The 18,603-nt window shown below is 41.0% G+C and overlaps 2 protein-coding genes across 5 annotated transcripts in view; one reads left to right on the forward strand and one right to left on the reverse strand.

Moving 5' to 3' along the window:
- Positions 1-407: 407 nt before the first annotated feature.
- ZFYVE21 (zinc finger FYVE-type containing 21) lies at positions 408-13,250 on the forward strand. 3 transcript variants are annotated; one of them, XM_030948732.1, is made up of 8 exons: positions 408-565; positions 5,410-5,460; positions 6,805-6,973; positions 8,641-8,716; positions 9,086-9,177; positions 9,984-10,037; positions 11,516-11,658; positions 12,487-13,250. In XM_030948732.1, exons 1-8 carry the CDS (start codon positions 443-445, stop codon positions 12,520-12,522), a joined length of 744 nt encoding a protein of 247 aa, XP_030804592.1. In that variant the 5' UTR covers positions 408-442; the 3' UTR covers positions 12,523-13,250. The 3 variants fall into 3 exon arrangements, with proteins under 3 accessions (XP_030804592.1, XP_030804595.1, XP_030804594.1); XM_030948735.1 differs by lacking the exon at positions 9,984-10,037; XM_030948734.1 differs by lacking the exons at positions 9,984-10,037; positions 11,516-11,658; positions 12,487-13,250 and adding an exon at positions 9,689-9,958.
- A 304-nt stretch (positions 13,251-13,554) lies between these two features.
- PPP1R13B (protein phosphatase 1 regulatory subunit 13B) overlaps positions 13,555-18,603 on the reverse strand; it is a 69,612-nt gene continuing 64,563 nt past the window's right edge. For both annotated transcript variants that reach the window (XM_030948731.1, XM_030948730.1), the window contains exons 13-17: positions 18,233-18,370; positions 18,022-18,155; positions 17,135-17,301; positions 15,958-16,157; positions 13,555-15,090 (exon numbers count right to left, since the gene is read on the reverse strand). In XM_030948731.1, the coding sequence (XP_030804591.1) occupies positions 15,049-15,090; positions 15,958-16,157; positions 17,135-17,301; positions 18,022-18,155; positions 18,233-18,370 (681 nt within the window). In that variant the 3' untranslated portion in view covers positions 13,555-15,048. The remainder of the gene's footprint in view (positions 15,091-15,957; positions 16,158-17,134; positions 17,302-18,021; positions 18,156-18,232; positions 18,371-18,603) is intronic.

The raw sequence follows: 18,603 nt of genomic DNA on the forward strand, positions 1-18,603 counted from the left end.
CAGCGAGCAGCCTGTCCGCCGCAGGCCAATCAGAGCTCCCTCCAGTGACTGCCCCAGCGGGACAGCCAATGGCAGGGCGCAGCTCCATCCCCTCCCGCTGGGCCGGCCCGGAGCGGCGGGGCCGGGCTGGCTCAGAGCCTCGGGCGGGCGCTGCGGCAGCGACCGGGGGCTCTCTGCGGAGCCGCCCCTCGCGGCGGTGAGTGCTCGGTGCGCCGCTTCCTGGAACTCGGCGACGCAGTCCTTCGCTTCCGGGTTGCGGGGCACGAAGGAGGCGGGACTAGCGCCCCTGGGAGCACAGGATTGGCTGGCAAACCCTGAGGGCGTGGGCGGGGCCGGAGAGTCCTGCTTCCCATTGGTTGGGTGCCGTGTCCGTCGCGCAGCGCCGCGCGGCCATTGGGTGGCGGCGCGGCCGTCCCTTGGCGGCGGCGGCGCGCGGGGGAAGATGTCGGGCGGCGACGCGAAGAAGCTGGTGCGCTCCCCCAGCGGGCTGCGCATGGTGCCCGAGCACCGCGCCGCCCGCAGCCCCTTCGGCCTGGACGAGCCGCCCTGGGTCCCCGATAAGGAGGTACCGCCGGCGGCAGGGGAGCCGCGCTTCCCTTCCCCCTGTTTCTTCTTCCCTTTCCCTCCGCTCTTTCCCTTCCCTTGGGTTGATGGGTTAAAGGACGCAGGGACGGGGCTGTCACTCGCTCCTCAGCGCTGTGCGGCCTCGGCGCGAAAATTCGCGAGCAGTTGGTGATGAAAAGTGTAGCGAACTCTGCAGTGTTGCTTTCAATGCTTATAAAGGTCGTTCTAGTTTAAAACTAACTGTATAAATTATTGAAGCAATGGGGCTGAGGTAGATCAGCCCTTCTGGCTCCTGGTGTGAGTGTTCGTGGTGTTAAACAGACACTGAACAGCTCAGTCTGTTTCAGTCAACTTTGCTTTTAAATACTTACCGAGTAAACAGCTCAGTGATGGTGATACTTTTAATTTCACGTAACGAGAGTTGATTGTTGCCAGTCGCTGCATCCAGATGCACATACAACATAGAATCCATTGTTGGTTTATTTATTTATTGCCAGCGTTCTGTGGCGGGGACACACGCCAGTGCATTTAAATGTGAGCGGAATGCAGATTTATTTTAGTGCGGATTTCAGCCGGGGTCACCCAGCAGAGCGTTCTGGGGCAGATCCGGACGTGCTGGGTCTGTTCTGCCTGGGAACACCGAGTCCTCCTTCGGTCAGGAATGGAGAGCAAAACTTCTCCCTCTGCCTCGTATCTCTTCAGGCAGAAAGTTCTGTGTAATTCAACTAAAGATTGTTTGGGGACTGTGGTAGGATCTATTTCAACTTGTTAGATATATAGAGAGAATTAAATCTGTATATTTTATATACATCAGTCTGATGTGTGTTGTTAGTTTGATTTTTTTATTATAGTTCTGCTGAAGGTATTCGTTCTCCTTAAAATTCAGCTTTTCCCTGTAATCTGCAGATCTATAGGCTGAGGGTGTTGAATTGTGACTGAATGTGCTCCGTGATATTTGCTATTGAGAGGAAGTGTGATAGAGGTAAATGTTTAAAATGCATTTGTTAATGCAAGGTTAGGACTATGAATTGTTATTTTGTGGTTAGTTATTTCACTAGATTTCTGGAAATATTTTTTTTTTTTACTAGAAAAAAAAATTTACTAGATTTCTGGAAGTATGTTAGAGTTCTGACATCCCTTTAGTTAACAATTGCCTAATATGTTGCAAACTTTTGCCTTAAATAAAGCAGGTATGTGATACACAGGGAAGCTTATAAATCCCATGTTTTTGTTAAGAACAATTAAATTTAAAGATACAGGGTTATCAAGGCAAAGAATTAGGTGAGAATACCGCTCTTGTTACCATGTCAGACATAATTAAAAATGAAGTTTCTATGTCCAAGACAAGACCTTGAGTGGTATTAGCAAATTCTGATCTGGCTTTTCAAATCCATTGGCTTTTGCTGTGCAGCCAGTAACACTCACAAATCCAGTAGTTTTATTTTTCTTATGCAAGAAGAGTCAACTGGCTTATTTTTTTAAATTAAGACCACCTAAGAATTATGGCAGTTGGTAGTTTTGTGCAGCTTGTACAGCATTGAAATACAATTAAGTTTTAAATTTTTTTATCACGAGAATATACAGTCTTAAAATATCAGTAACTATGAGGAATTTGAAATGCAAGGCTGGAGCAGGACTACTGAAAAGTTTACTTTTTAAAGTAATCTTATTTGTAATAGAGGTAATGAGTTCAGGGGGATTTATGAAAGTCTGTGCTGAGCATCATTGAACTCAGGACAGAATTTAGAGTGTTGGTCTGTGCATGTGCCTTCTCTGACTCAGAATTTCTTTGTTAATCACCAGCAGAGCTCAATTGATGATATTTCTGCTAAGGAAAGCTTGGACTAGAAATTGAGTAAGATGTGTCAGTTTGCCTGCAGAGGTGGCCAAACCTTGTGATATCCAGCTGTGTAGCAGATGTTTCCGTGGCTGAGGAGCACTGTGTGCTGCAGAGGAGCTGACAGCTGTGCTGGGAGGGTTCCCTCCCTGGCTGCAGGAGGGAGCTGAGCCCTCCTGGCCAAAGCCAGGCTCAGGCAGTGTCAGAGCACCTGAGCTCTGCCTGCCCTGGGTTGGCATCCTGCCCTTTCCCCCTCTGGCCAGCTGTGCTCCAGGTGGGATTTCCTGAATTTCCTCCTTTGCAGAGGTTCACTGTGTTAGGGAGCTCAGCCAGGGGTTCCCATGCATCCCTTCTTGAATCACTCTGTTATTATTTATACAAATAAAGCATGTGAAGTGTAACTATAGATTCCTGGCCATCCATGGGATTCTCACCTCTGGCTGGATCTGTGGGATTATGGAAATAAGTTCTCACACTTGAGCAAACCCACGAGAAGTTTGCAATGAACCAGCTCTTGGTATTTTTAAATTAATGCCAAGATCCAACAGCTGTTGGGTGTTCTTCCATTTTCCTCTTTTTAGATGAAGTAAGCTGATACTGGCATTGGTGGTTGACTGCACGTGAAATGAATGTACTTCTGACATGAATTCTTACTTAATTTCTTGCTTCACATCTTTTTATTTGAAGACATGAGAAGTAACTTGGACACTGTGCTTCCTTCTCTGTTAATGTGATAAAACTCCTCCAAGCAATAAATTTAATTCAATGCTAGTTGCTCTCTAATTATGTCAGTGTATGGATGAATAGGAAAAATTCACCTTTCAGGATGTTCTCAATAAATATCTTGTCCCAGGCAAAGCAGAAAGGGACATTATGCAAATGGTTCACTCCGTTCTGGTTACTTAAAGCAGAAATACCTTGAAGGAGCAGTATCTTGAGCTTGCTTGTGTCAGAACATTTTCCTGAGAAAATCCCATTTTGCAATGCCAGCTGCCATGTGCTACTTGACTTGTGATTTATTGAGGATTGCTGTTTATATCAGGCAGGGCTGTCATCATGAGTCTGGAATTCAGAAATATTTTTCTATAGCTTGTGTTAAATAAGAGGATGGATAATTCTGTTCCTTCCTAAAAACCACTTTTATGTTTAGCCTAGCATTCTCTATAAAATATGTGTAGAACAGTATTAAGAAGAGTTTGGGTTTGATTTTTTCTCCTCTAGCTTGTGACTTGTGCTTTCTGCATTTTGGCAAAAAACAAATTAAAAACCCCAGCCCAGGCCAACTAAAAAAACCCTACCACCACCAAAACCCAACCAAAAAGCTCCCAAATATTTTCATTAAGAAAACTAATTAGAACTCAGGTAAATTCAAGGCATATCAAAATCATTGCCAGGTCCAGCTCCCAGACAAGCTATTAAACTACATGTCAAAAATTAAAACCAGGTAGAACAGAAGATGACATTAGCTGTGGAGTTCTACTTGTTACAGAGGTGAAACCTGGTGTGTGCTGGAATTGCTTCATGCTGACATTATTTATCAGTGAGTGTTGAAATAGCCTTTTCTGCAGCCATTGTGAAAAGATGTGTTTGGATGCCTGAGTTCAGTGTTAGTTAAAGCAATTCAGGAACACTTCCACTGCTCTTCTGTGTGGGATTTAGAAACAGCTTGTTGTAACAAATTCTGCAAGTAGGTGTTTACCTTCCACTACAGTGACTGCCATTACTGTCTGATGTGTTAAATGTCTGTTTAGACAGCACAGCCTTTTATATAAACTATTACCAATTATTAAGAAGCTTGCACTCCAAAAGGACATGAAAAATTTCTGGAGAATTTTTAATTTAGCTGCTGTAACATTTTCTTGGCTGCAGCTGTTGGATTTGTGACAGTGATTGAGTATCTGCTGGAGCAAAAGTCCCTGAATAGAAGCTGTTGTAACCTGAGGGGATTTATAGAAGAAAAAGGGTTAAGTATTGAAATATGTTAATTAAAGGCAAAGGGTGATTACTGTGTACTTAGCAAATAGCCCCTGCTCAGCTCAGGGCATGTGGTGAAGAGGACATTCTGCTGTAGTCTGAGATAGTCTGGTTTGAGGAGTTGCAGGTTCTAGAGTTATATAACCTAGTACAGGATCTAACCATGTTCTCCTGAGTAAGGCAGGCATAATTTTGCATTAATATTTGCAAGTAAATATTGCAAAAATTGCATTATAAGCCTCAGACACTGGGGTTTGATATGGTAGATAAAAATATGTAAAGTTGTGTTGAAAATCCAGTGACCTAAGGGTTGAGTATCAACCTTTTGGTAAGTGACTTTCTATACAGAAAAATTTGATTGTCCAGCAGCCACTGATCACTTCTGGTTGTTAACACAGTCAAAACTGTCACCCCTTAAACTCTACTTAGCTGGAAGGGAGAAACTCCTTCAATTTTTTTCTGTCATTTTTTTGAAAGGAGTGTGGGTGTAAGTTTGTTTTAGAAAACAGATATTTCAGGAAGTGACTTTTTGTAGCTGGAATAAGCATTAGGTCTTGGTGGCTTGGAAGAAAACCAAGTATCTCTTAGCATGTTTCAAAAATGTGTGAGTATTGAGAGCATTAAATTGTGTAAACAATGTTTTGGCGAGTCAGCAGAGCATGGTAGTAGAGTAAAGTGAGGACAACTTACAGAAAACCAGTTGACTCTGGAATATGGGACTGTCTAGATAGCCAAACATTATCAATGTTTGAATGGTAAATAATTCTGAGATGTACTTTTGCCTGCTGGCAGGATGCACTATTCATTAGGGGGAAGTTTGGCAGCTTTTTTTTTTTTTGTCTTGCAAATGGAGATGACATTATTTTGCTACATCAGTATTAAATGAAAGCTATTCATGGTGAAAAGATAAGAGATGGAAATTTGTTGGAGGTGTTTCTTTGTGGGGCATAATATGAAGCTCATTCTTTGTATATGGTGGTAGAATTAAAGGTTTAAAAAATTGTAGACTAATCTTAATTTGTACTGTTTTCTAGTGCCCAAGATGTATGCAGTGTGATACAAAATTTGACTTCATAACTAGAAAGGTAAGATAAATTAATAAAATATGAAGCAGTAAGTGTTGCAAAATACTAAAATTGTCATATTTTGAAAAGTAAACCAGGATTTGTCTTGAGTTTGGAAGAGAGAAATTCCAGTTAAAGTAGAAAGTGTAAACTACATAATTAGGCTCACTGGATGAAGAGAAAACACTAAGTTCTGTTATTAATGGTAAGAGGTCACTGTGGAACACAGACTGGTATGCATGGAGAGTGTGACATGGGGAATTCTGCAAAGCACCCTCCCAAAGAAGGCCAGCAGTGATTTTTAGGAGGGAACATCATTCCTTTGTATAATTACATTGACACTTTGTTAGCATAGGCTTACAAAAGTGAAGAAAGATGTGAAAGTGTGACTTGTAGTGCCGTGACATAGTTCATGTTTTTTAATTTAATTGTTTGGAGGGAGAGGGAAGGAGAAATTTTTAACCAGACACACTCATATGTTATACCAGATGACAAGCTGCTGTGTTTCCCTTGTGTTAGGTGTGGGGAGCAATTGGAGGTAGCCCTGGGAAATAGGTACTCCAGAGAATTTTGCAGAACATTTGGAAGGAAAGCCTAACACTGACCAAAAGTGCAGTGTTATCAGTTCCTTGTATCAAACTTTCAGGCTTGCTTTGAGCCACAGATGAGTTCCTGCTTGCCTGGGAGTACTTGTTCTGTCATGAGAACCTGCATCAGGAAGATCTGCTGGCACTGTCACACCCCTGATCTGGAGCACAGGCCACTGGTTGCAGATTTAGGGGCTGTGAAACACACTGCAGTACTCGTTCTGGTTTCACAACTTCACTGGATTTGTGCTGTGCTGCCTGATACTTCTGATAAAAAGAACAGCTTTAGGTTCTAGGTATGAAGATTTTTATATTTTTCCCATGGGAATAAGAGAATAAGTTTTAAAAGAGATAATTAAGTTTTAAAAGAGAATAATAGTATTTTCAGTTGAAGAAGAATAAAAACTTCAGTTGAAGAAGAATAGAAGCTTCAGTTGAAGTTCTTCAAGATCTTTTGCCAGAAGTGCGAAGGGACCTGGAAACCACTCTTCTCATGGGTTTTTATTGACAGGGAGGTGAAGGATTTTCTGGAAATCAGAAGACCCTCTTTTCTGCTCCAGAAGCATCTTTAGAGAGTGCCAGCAAAGGCTTAGAGTGCTGCTGTTCATATTATACTCAGTCCTTTGTGTCCAACCTTCAGAGATTCCTGCCTGCCAGTTCATTCCTGTCTAACAGTTCATTTCTTCTAACTGTCCCTCAGCTTACACCTGAGAAACTTGTAGAAACCTCTTAGTTTCCTTAGTAAATAAGTAAAGGAGGTGTTCTCTCGTGCTTTTAGCATCACTGCCGAAGGTGTGGGAAGTGTTTCTGTGACAAGTGCTGCAGTAAGAAAGTGCCTCTGCCTCGCATGTGCTTCGTGGACCCCGTGCGGCAGTGCGCCGAGTGCGCCCTGGTCTCGCAGAAGGAGACCGAGTTCTACGACAAACAGCTCAAAGTGCTCATGAATGGTAAGCACCCAAGGTCCTGGTTGTGTTTATTCAAATTCCAGTGAACAGCAAGAGCAGTGCTTCTTATCCAACAAGCTGTGGTTTTGTTTCCTCTTTGTTGCGCCTCTTGCTTTGCAGTTAATGATTTTGTGTTAGGGGTTTATTCAGAGAGAGGTTCACACTTCGTAGTCAGTGTTTGCACCTCTCAGTTTGTACTTCTTGGTTTTGATGAAGAGTGATTTAATTAAAGCTCAATTTTTAATACCTGTGAGAACAGATGAGTGTGCAGTTGGCATTTTCCTTGAAATAATGCATCTTTCAACCATATTCCCGTTACATTAAATAAGGATGAAAAATACTTTAGAGAATATTCTAACATTTTCAAACAAGATAGAGTGCTTGTTTCAAGCTTCATCTGGGAGCTTTGATCTTGTCCATGGCCTACAGCTGTGGTTGGTGGCAGATCATCATGAGTATTCAATTTTCCATAGGTTTAAACCTTCACACAATACAGTAATTCATGTTCCAATTACATTTAGAAAGCTGAAACTTCAGTTTTTAAACTCATCCTTCAGTGCCTTTTGATGATCTCTCAGCATGATGCCAGTATGCATATAATGGGTAAGCTAAGCCCCAGATGTTCCTGGGGAGATCTGGGTTCAGAAGGGAGTGTGCTCATCCTGGAGCATATAAATCATTCTTCACTCTGCTTTACCATGAGGGCGTAGACGAGATTTTAAATCACATCTTTTAAACTGAAGAGTTTTTTTTAAAGCTAATCCTGTTTGCTTTCATGTTCTGAAGTTGTTCTTGACTTGCTGTAGAGCCACAGATGGTGGTCAGAGAGGTGGTGGTGGTGGCTGTAATGTCCTTCTCCAGCCTTGGTGCTGCTGTCTCTGTCTCACTTCAGCAGCACAGGCTCTGTGCTGGGGGTCAGTGAGCCTGGGTGAACTGTGAAGTAAGGAGGTGAAACTCCAGGGCTGCATGGTTCAGGTTATGAGGATGGATTGCAGACCATTGGGCAGGGCTGGATGTTGTTTTCTTCATTTCCCAGGCCAGCAGTATTGGGATTGGGTAACACAGGGAACATGAGGAGGAAGCAAAGGGGTCGGGCATGTAGGGCTGCTTGGAGTTCTGAGTCACTTCTCCAGTGGAGCAACAGTGACTTTCCCCTTGCCAAAGCAGTTTAGAGGGGGAAGAATCAACATGAAAACTGAAGTTCATTGACCTCACAATAAGACTGAGCCAGCCTTCAGTAATGAAAAGGAGATGTCTTTACAGTTTCTTAAGCACAGAACTGAAGGTCACATCCTGCTATTAAATTGAGGTTTTTTAATACAGAAATAATCATTTTGTTACAGTGATGACAGAGGGTCTTTAATTGCCTGTCTTTGCCACCTCCAAATCTCTTCTCATTTTTAAAAGCTTCCTCTTGGATATCATCTGCATTTCTACACATGGGAGAAATGGCATAGCATGTGTGAAAGGTCCTGTAAGTCAGAACATGATAATTAAAGATCAGCTTTTTATACTTGAGTGTTTTGCTGATGTTAATCAGTTTGATATTTCAGTTATTCTCCTATTTCACTCAATTCAGTGCATTAGTAAGTAAAAGTTAGCTGCTCTTTCTGATACTTGAATGTTGCTTCTTGAATTCTGTATTAGAATACTAAACCATTTCTTTCCAGGTGCTACATTCTTTGTAACTCTGGGAACATCTGATAAATCTGAGCTCATGGTTTGTCGACTTTCCAACAACCAGAGGTGAGAAAGATTGATAGAAACTGCACTTGTAAACTATAGCATTGTTGCACTTATAGCTCTATTCTTACATAACCTAAAAAAATAGGAGAGTAACATGCCCTGAGGATACTGGAGAGAGTAATCAGACTGAAAGGGTAGATCCAACAATACTGGAATGTTTGCTTGAATTTACTAACAGAGTGGATCAGAATGTCTTGGAAGGGTGAAATTTCAATGAAAAGTAGTATTTTCTGCTTGATTTCTATCCCTCCTCACCCCAAAGAACAGATAAACAATGTCACTGAGAGACTGTTTAATTTTTTTCCTCTGATTTGGACTTGATATTGTTGAAAAGAAAAGTGAAAAAACCCTTTTTCTTCTGTTATGTAGATACCTGGTTTTGGATGGAGACAGCCATTATGAAATTGAAATTATACAGATTTCAACTGTTCAGATACTTACAGAGGGATTCACTCCTGGAGGTAATTTTTTCTTTTAATATAAATGAACTATTAAGAAAAAAAAAAATGAAGCTGCAGTTACTGAGCTAGACAGTGCACTCAGTGTGTAACTGTGTTGGTTACAACTGCTCTCAGAATAGAGCACAGTCTGTGAGACCCTGTCCCATGTGGCTGCTGGGATTTGGGGGAACATCTAAAGATGGAGAAGTTCCCCCACAGCCTTAATGTGGGAGAGCCTCTCAATAAACCTGAGTAAAGGTGGTTGTCACCTGTTCTCTTGGGTATGTGCAAATATTTACTGATTTAAGAGCTCATAGGAGGGAGCTGTTAGTCTTTGGTAGCTTCCATTTCAGAATCCAGCTGGGATTTTGCCTTGACTGGTTCAAACATTTTTAACAGAATGAAATGGGGGAGGGAGAGTAAATAATTCAACTATCCTTTCTTAATTTCATTCAAGACAAAGGGGTGGCCACATGAAACTGGTAACATCTAAATTGGAGTGCAGCAACTTAACTGCCCCATCTCTTACCAGATTTTAGAGTATTTCAGGATGAACCTGAATATGAATTGTCTGAAATGAGAACAAACAAGGTCAGGAATTTCAATAATTGTTCTTTATCAACACTTCTGTCACTGCTGGGTTTTTCTAATTGCACAGCCCATCTGTGCATTATTCAGTCAGTACAGCATGTTAACTTGAATAAACTTACCTTGGTATTTAATCACCCAGGTATATTGCTGAGTCACTTAATGCTCCTGTAATTCCTTGTTCACTACTCTTCTGATTGCTTTATCTCTTTTCTGCCTGCCTTCCTTGTTGATGGTAGAAAAAGATATTCACACTTACACCAGCCTCCTGGAGAGCCAGCCTGTTACTGAAGGTATCTGCAGTGCCTTTCAGCATGACTCACCCAAGCATGTCATGGCCCCTCACCTCTTTCTTCTCTGCAGTGCTGATTATTTGCTTGATGCATAATTGCTGTTCAACTTGAGTTATGTTTGAATCTGACATGTATCTGTTCCTTCCCATATGTCTGTTTAATAAACCAAGAGTGAATGTTTTGTAACACTCTGGAGGAGAACTAAAGTACTCAAGGCGTTCTTTAGACCGAAGTGCTGTTGTCCATGCTGGGAGAAGGAGAGATGAGAAATGCTATCTGCCATAGTACACAGTGTTACAGATCACTTGCTTCAGCAGGTTGCTGAATTGAGCATACTAGAAATGAATATACTCCCTGTGTGCTGTCTGGAAAGGCTTTGCACTGAAACTGTTAATTATTGGCTTGCTTTTACACAACTTTAAAAGAAAGGCCTCTTTGTTGTGCAAGGTGTGTCTGTCTTAGTAATGCCAGATATGGGCAAACTGGTCAAGGCTGTGGGTGTGTGATTTCCAGTGGTTTATCTTTCAGTAGATCCTTAATCCATTATTCTGACCAGTAGGTGCAGAGAAGCAATTGATGAAGTTGAATTTCCAGTTATCCTAGGAGAGTAGAAAATAGCTCTTTTATAAACCCTGTTGTGGGCTTCTGATTGGGTTAGGTGCATTAACAGCACTAACTAGATTGAGTTTGGCTTAGATTGTGATTTGTTTTGGCTTCTCAGATATTGCAGTAAGAGCCTCCAGGGGCCCTCTCATGCAGACACTTCTAAAAAGAGCTTTGTAAGAAGTGTCCTGTGTATTCTAGTGCTGTTCCTAGGGCTTAGTTTATGCTCCACTGCTGCAGGAAGTAATGACAGCAATATGTCATTCTAAAAGTTCTTGTTAAATGTCTGTATTTTTTGCTTTGGTTTATCTTCATCTCTGCAGCCTCAGTAAGAGATACAAACACCTTGCTTACTGCACTCTTGGCAGAGCAGCGTTTTTGGCACCAATTTCCTTCAGGAAGTAAATGATGTTGCCAGCTGTTCTGTAACCTTATGTAAGCATCATTCCAACCTTTGCCAGGTTTGGAGGGACTGCTGCCTGCTGTGTCAGACTGTATCCAGCAGGACCCTGCTTTGCCATCAGTTTGATTGGACCCTAAGCCTACAGACTGCAGGCTGCTGGATGAAACTGTGGTAACAATGTCTTAACATGGTGCTAGTAAATCATGAGGGTGCTCCAGGTGTGTGGCTTTACCTGAAGGCTGATGCAGGTTCTGCCTTGGTGCTTGGCAGAGAGAATGAAGCAGTATGAGGCTGCAGGTTCCATTGCCTGGCACTACGAGCCGTAGTCATTGAGCTCCTCAGATCCAGCAGCTGCTTGTGCTTTGCACTGAGCAATGAGCACATTTCTCCAAACATAGTCATGAGCTGGAAAATGTTGTGTTACTTAGTTGGTAAAACCTGCTGCTGTTCCAGATGTTATTTCTCTTTTCAGGAGGCAACACTCGTGCCATAGGAATGATCCTGCAGTACAAGGTCCCAGGGTCAGAGGAGGTGATGCAGATGAAGTTTACTGCTGGTGAAGACTTCAGCTGTAACAAGAAGCTCTCAGCAGCCTGGCTGGCAGCTATGCATAAGGTAAGCAAAGCAGCCAATACTTAGACAAGCTGAAGAAAATCTTTACCTAGGGTGTTCAGCAGCACCACAGAGAGCATTCAGCCTTAGGAGTATTTCTATAATTTTTTTATCAAGGATTTCAGGGCCTTGTCACTTAGAAAACAGAAGCTATGGCTGGGTGTAATGAACATGACTTTAGCTTTCTGCTCAGAGACCTGAAGAATTTGTGCACTCTGAAGGGTTTCCCAAGATCTCATATATGTTAGATGAAAAGAACTAAGAATTTGGCTTTAAACTTCCTTGGATTTTGTTACTGGCTGAGGAATGTGCACTATGAAATACTCATTTGACTCTAAGTTCAGCTAATTGTTTTTACTACTTCATGAAGGTTCAAGGAAGCTGTTGATTTTTGGAAATGGAAGACTAATCTTTTGGTGCTAGGCCCTGTATGGTAATGAAACTGAAGGTTGATATTTGCTAAATCAGAGTTACGGTGGGAAAAAACCAAAGCCACATTCCAACCAGTCACCTGATGGATTGCTGATCAGAACTGTCATTTATAATGTGTATGGGCAGGTTTGTGGCTTTTTACTGCTTTATTGCCATTTTAGAACTCCCCAGGTGCCCCTACCCCAACCTTTACTCTGCTCAGCACAGTGTGCTCAAACTTCTATCACCATGCAAGTGCATTCAGCACTTCCTGAATGCTAGTACAGGCCTCAGATGGAGGAAAACGGAGGAAGAATTTAAAGCCCTGGATTCAAAGGAGGTTTTTTGGAGGGGTGGGAAGCAGATAAGGTGGCTGCAAGCGAAACTTCAGTTAACACTGACATTTTCCCTTTCTGTTAGGCAACAAAACTTCTCTATGAGTCTCGGGACCAGTGAGAACTGCAGCTGTGGCCTCCTGAGGGCACACACAGACACCAGCCTCCACAGACCTGCCTCTCACTTTGTGCTGATTTGACAGCTGGAAATAGTTGCTGTTCTTGACTCTCTCTCATTCCAGCGTGGTTCATTATGTAAGAACTGGCAAATGCAATGTGAGTATTTTTTTGAACCATGAGTATTCACGGTAGTGTGCAATATGTATACAGTTAATGCTTTAAACAGCCTCACCTTTTAAGACTTTGTATATTTTGCTAAGCCTTTACTGGCACTTAATATGAAAGTGACCTGCACTACAGCTAATGTACAGCACAACTTTTATAGTAACCATTATATATACTGTTTGCTACAGGAAGCAAACAAATGTGTATGTCTCTTCTGCAGAGAATAGCTTTTGGGTATAGATCTCAGGTTTTTCCCTCTATCCAAATGTTTAAAATCAATGTACAAAAAAAAAGTCTGCCTTAGATATGATTTTATAGAAATCACGTGGGTTTTTTTAAACATTTAATTTTAAACATCTAAATTTTTCATCGAATACCACCAAATTTGACTTGTATGAACTTGATCATGAAACTTCACTTCTGTAATAAGCTTCCAGAATAATTTTTAGTTTTGTATTTTCTTTTTTGGTAACGAGCTTTTGTTAATCTAACTGTAATGCTATCTGAAATTGTATACAATTTAATGTACAAATATGAATAAATTAATTCACTTATTTAAAAAAAGAGGTGTCATTTAATTTCGTAATATACAACTTCTTTAGTAATGGCCACCATGGTCTCTGAACTGTGAACATTTTCACTTTTTCCAAAGAAAACACTAACTTTAGTTCTAAATTAACTTTTCCCAGTTGGAATACTGGGATACTAGTGTGTAAGCACATCTTCAGTGAAGAGCTGATAAAACAAGGAGGAAAGGTGGGTTGACAGCTGTAACCTTGGCAAGCTACAATTAGTGTTTTCATGCAGACTCTGACCAAAGCCACATCTGCTGTCGAGACCTCTATAAAGAGAGTGGAGAATGCAGCCATGCCTTAGCAGTACTTTATTGTGCACATTTACATGTTCTCTGAATTAGTGTATCATAGGCTCTTGAAATCATCACATTCATGTAGCAAATTCTTCAACAATAATACCCTTTCACTTTTCACCACAATATATACAGTTAATGCTGACCTGTGGTAAAAGCAAGTTACAGCACTGCAGAAATGGATATATAAATTATACACAGAACTTGTACATGAAGAATTAATCAAATTGCATACTGTTAAATGGGAGAAAATTACAAGAAATATGGCTAAAACTTATAACGGGAAATTCAAAATATACTTTTGGTATATAAAATCATGTACAATTAAAATTCCAGTGAAGTGCCTGTTTGTGGGGGTTTTCTTTTTTGCTTGAAACTACAATGTAGTGGAACAGGTTATTGCATAACTTGCCTTGGCAGCAGTTGTAGGCTGCCAAGAACCACAGAAACTGTCCTCAAATAAGCTATTGCCTTTCTTAAATCCTTCTCTAAACCTTGTTTCTTTCTTCTCCTCAACTTGGCATCTACACGACCCTCTTTCTCTACTTCTATCCAGTCCTTCATATTTTCTTCTAGACTGACTCAGGCAGACTTCAGGTGACACAGTATAACCCTTACCAGACTCTTACCCTTTTCAACTATTGCACTTTCATCCCTGCAGACATACAAATCCCTTAAGCTGCTGCAACTTCAGTACTAACTGTTGTGTCCAGGCTGGACGAGCTCGGGGGGTTAGTAGGGGAACCTTTACATTCGTAGAGGTAACACCGGTGCTGTAGGCTGAATAATAAGAAAATAAAACACCAAGTGAAATATTGTGTAGGGACTTTGAGAAGTGTACAAATACTGTTGGTTTTTGTTAGTTCTCTAGCTTGATTCTAAATGCAAATACTGCAAGATGCTAGACTAGGTAAAGCTTTTGTTGGGGTTGTCCAGACTAGGATTTAAGTGTTTACTGTGTTGACACCTAAAATCCTAGCCTTCACCAAGCTTTGGTAACTACTTAATTATGCATGTAACAGGTGAAGATCTTGTGTCCTAGAACCCAAAGAGTTGATCGGTAATGAGAACTCAACATTCACTGGTATGGAACAGAAATACCCAAAATCCCGACATGGGACAGTTGCTGTGGGGGGTTAGAGCAAACTGGACAGTGCATCTGCACTCTGCAAATGACACTTCTGAACATGGAACACAAGGAAGCTCCCACCACGGAACTCTGACTGAAAACACCGCGTGAGACGAGCGCTGGCGCAGCACTGGCGGTAGCAGAGGCATCGCTCTCCTCCTCAGTGCTGGTCACACAAACAATCCTCGTTTACAAACCGCAGATCTTGGAAATCGGGGATGCTGTCCATTTAACAAGAGAAAGCACCATTAAAACTAAATATCATAGTTTTATTTCTCTGTGTGAAATGACCAAAAATGATGGCTCCAGTGTATGTTCTAAGTTTCCAGTTACCAGCATGGTACTGCACTGTTGTACAACTGAACTCAAGCAAGGGTTCGCTGTCGAGGTTTTATTCGTGGATATAACTAAAAAAACAGAATAACAGTATTAGGCTTTGCATGGTTAATACAAACTTAAATAATTTATAACTAAAGGGGTACTTTAGGCAGAACTTATTAGGCAGAACTGGGTGATGAAGTGTTTTGGGGGGTGGGGTTTTTGTAAGCTTGAGAGTGTTCTTAGGCCACTCCTGAAAAACAAGAAGCAGGAGGAAAAGGGCTGATTTACTCCTGCCAATGGCAGCAACATGGCTGCTCTGAAAATGACATGGTGCATTTAGCTCAAGATCCAGAACAGACAAAGGATGCTTTTACATAAGTACAAAAATTCCCTGTTGAGCACTCCAGAGAGCTTATTTCCTGCTCTGCAAGGTTCTCTTATGCATTTTGTCCTCAGTAGCTCTCTACTTAGTCACTTTACATTCCTGGCCTCTCCTGACAGTGTTCCATCTGTCTGAGCAGCATAAACAATGTGCCCACAGTTGTCATCTTCAAGGCTCTTTTGTGTTTTAAACTCACACACACCTATGTTCTTATCTTGTGCCAGGTATTAAAAACCTTCCCAAAGAACTTTCTGGAGCAAGTCTTCAAGCTGCCTAATAGAGCCACCATATTTTCCATAAGGGCTCTATATTTTAGCCAAGGAGGAGAAAAAAGTCTCATTAAAGCCTAAACTACATTAAATATACTAACTTGCTCAATGACAACCAGCACCAGTCTAACAGTAGCCTCTCCTGTTAGTTTACAATGGCACAGAGGCCAGAGAGAATAATCTGCTTTATACCACTTCATAGTGCTGTGGATGGTGCACAGAGGGATTCTGACTAAAGATCCATCTTTTGTTCCTACTTCACGTGCAGGTGACAAATAGAAGGGAGAGGTAAAAGAACTTACCCCGAGGAGGTTTTTAGGCACATAGCCTTCCTTGTCATTGAGGCGGGCCCACCACCACTCTGTTTCATTGTCATCCTTGCGCCTCAGGATAGTGATGGCATCGCCCTCGTGGAATGACAGCTCGTCATTGTTCTGGGCTTCATAATCCCACAGAGCATACACCACCCCTTTATTCATCACTCCCAGCTTCTCCTGCACTCCTGTTAACAACATCAGATGGTAAAATAGCCTCTTTTTTTCCTCTGAGATTTTTACTATTGACACAGTGGCCCAAATATCAGACTCCTGTTAATAACATTTCATTAACAGTTTCCAGCATTCCCATGATGAAATGCTGTCAGAAATTTAACTGCATGATAAAACAAAATCTTACAGAATAATTTAGAGAATGAGGTTTTTCTCTTTTATTATATGTACAGTGGAAACTGCTTCCTACAGCAGGCCTTCTACAGGGACACTTGAGGCTTTCAGAACTCACACAATGTCAGATCCAACAGAGCCTTAATCAAGCTTAAATCCTCTGATGGAAATTAAAAATTTGTCTGCTCCATTGAAGTTCTCTTCTTGCAAAATATATTTTAATAACCAAACACTCCTGTAAATTAATTATTCATAAAGCATATTTCTTGCTTTGTGTGATCTGCTAGAAATTTGGGTATAGATCTCAGGTGATGATAGATAGCTCTGAATTTCAGCATAGGGATGAAAATCAGAGCACAGCACCCCTACACAGAAACATGCTGCCTTGTCAAAATGCCTTGGAAACACCAACTCTTAATATAATTTTGTGGGAAATAAAAGGCTGTTCCTACTACTAGAATTCAGTCGACAGCCTGTGCATCAGGAAGTTAGGAGTCTCTCTGTCAAAACACTTGACAACTCACTGTTATGGTCAAAACCTCCCTGTAGAAGCATTTCCTGAAATGAAGCCAAATTAAAACTTTAAAAATCTTAACATTTGAAGGAGCCTGTGAAGTAATTCACAGAAGGACTAAGGACCAGAAGGCCAGAAGGACTAAGACCAACATCACAGTGAAAAGGTGATGCTGGTTTTAACACCTAGAAAGCACAGGGACCTGATGGGCCATATCCAGTCTGGGGCCTAAGGAGATGTTTCACACAGATCAGAGGAATAAATCAGGATGAATCTTAAGAAAGATGTGGTGTCACAGCTTACCATACAAAAACTGGGAACACTGAATATAACCTTCTTCCATCTCCTCACACTTGTCTGCAGCAGTTTCTATATCACTTATAGTTGAAGCAAAAATAGCTGCCCCAGATTCAACCAGTAGTTTACAGAGATGAACACTATTGCAAGAAGCTGCACAATGCAAGGGTGTCCTGAAATAAAGCAAAAAAATGTACATGTGAAAAAAGAAGTTTCCATGAATCCCAACTTTCATCTTGCCCTTTACAGCCTGTCTGTTTTAAAAGGAAATTTTTCTTTATGTTTAAAGGATGTGTGTGCATTGTCTAAAACCTGTCAAGCAGCTAGGGTGGATTTCAGGATTTACCTGGCTCCAGTAAAGCCAAGCATAATGAAACAGATGATAGCAAAACTAATAATTTTCACAGCTTACAAAGCTGATGGGTGTGAAAGGGTATTTTCTAATACAAGGAAACCTGAAAGGTAAAACAAAGTTGAGGATTCACATTCCCACCCCTCAAAAAGACTTCAGGAATGCTACAGCTACCTGTAAGGTGAGATTCTTCAAGAGCACCAACATCTGTAGTGGTATCTTTGATGAAGAAACTTAAGCAAAATAACTTTTGTCATTTGTTATTTATAGTTTAATTATTTCAGCATCTGAACAAGAAATGCAACTCTACCACTAATTATCACAAACTGTAATCTAATTTATGGTTTAAGTGTGCTTGCTTGGGAGCTGAACACGCTGTAACCTTGCATTTGAGTTCATCTCCACCAACAGCTTAGAGAGTACTCATTTGATGGGGATAAAGAGGAAGGAAATTGTTCCCAGAACAGGCTTCAATTAAATTTTGAATGTGCATCTAAATGGTGCTTCTCCCAGATACCAGGTTAAAAATTATGACACTTACCAGCCATCACTATCTGCTGCATTTACATTTACACCAAAATCGAGCAGGAACTTCACAATGTGGTGATGACCAGCACACACTGCATTATGTAAAGGTGTAATGCCTTCATCATTTGGTTTACTGGGATCATCAACCTGTTGAAAACATAAAATAGTTTAGCACTTTCTTTTTCTTGAATATTGCATGAGGTTGCCATTGTTTAAAAGCTTACCTCATATATGATTCGTTGTACCAGATCAAATTCACCCTCCAAAGAAGCATCTAGGAGGAGAGCTAAGGGATTGAACTTCACTCTCAAACCATGGCCTGTTCTTTCTGAGTTGGGTTTCTTCAAGTTGGTACGTTTTGTCTGAATAAAGAAGAAGGTTAAAAGGCATCATTTCAGGTTGTACAAGTAGAAAAAATGATTCATTTATGAATCTCATCTTCCTTAAATGATATTTAGAGCTATGAAATCATTTCTATTTATGTCTCTAAATAAAAGGCTTGATACATTACTACATTTTATGCAGTTAAAAACATGAAAAAGCAAGCCAATATAGTTTCAAAGCTTCTAATTAAAGATAGTGAGTACAGGGCATG

This window comes from Camarhynchus parvulus, chromosome 5, assembly GCF_901933205.1.
Source record: "Camarhynchus parvulus chromosome 5, STF_HiC, whole genome shotgun sequence".
Classification (NCBI taxonomy): Eukaryota; Metazoa; Chordata; class Aves; order Passeriformes; family Thraupidae; genus Camarhynchus; species Camarhynchus parvulus.

Bases quoted from the DNA above. Each gene is read 5' to 3' on its own strand.
- ZFYVE21 (XM_030948732.1), top strand. From the start codon at position 443: ATGTCGGGCGGCGACGCGAAGAAGCTGGTGCGCTCCCCCAGCGGGCTG. The intron at 8,717-9,085 runs GTGAGAAAGATT...TCTGTTATGTAG, and splicing joins CGACTTTCCAACAACCAGAG to ATACCTGGTTTTGGATGGAG. The intron at 9,178-9,983 runs GTAATTTTTTCT...TGTTGATGGTAG, and splicing joins AGAGGGATTCACTCCTGGAG to AAAAAGATATTCACACTTAC.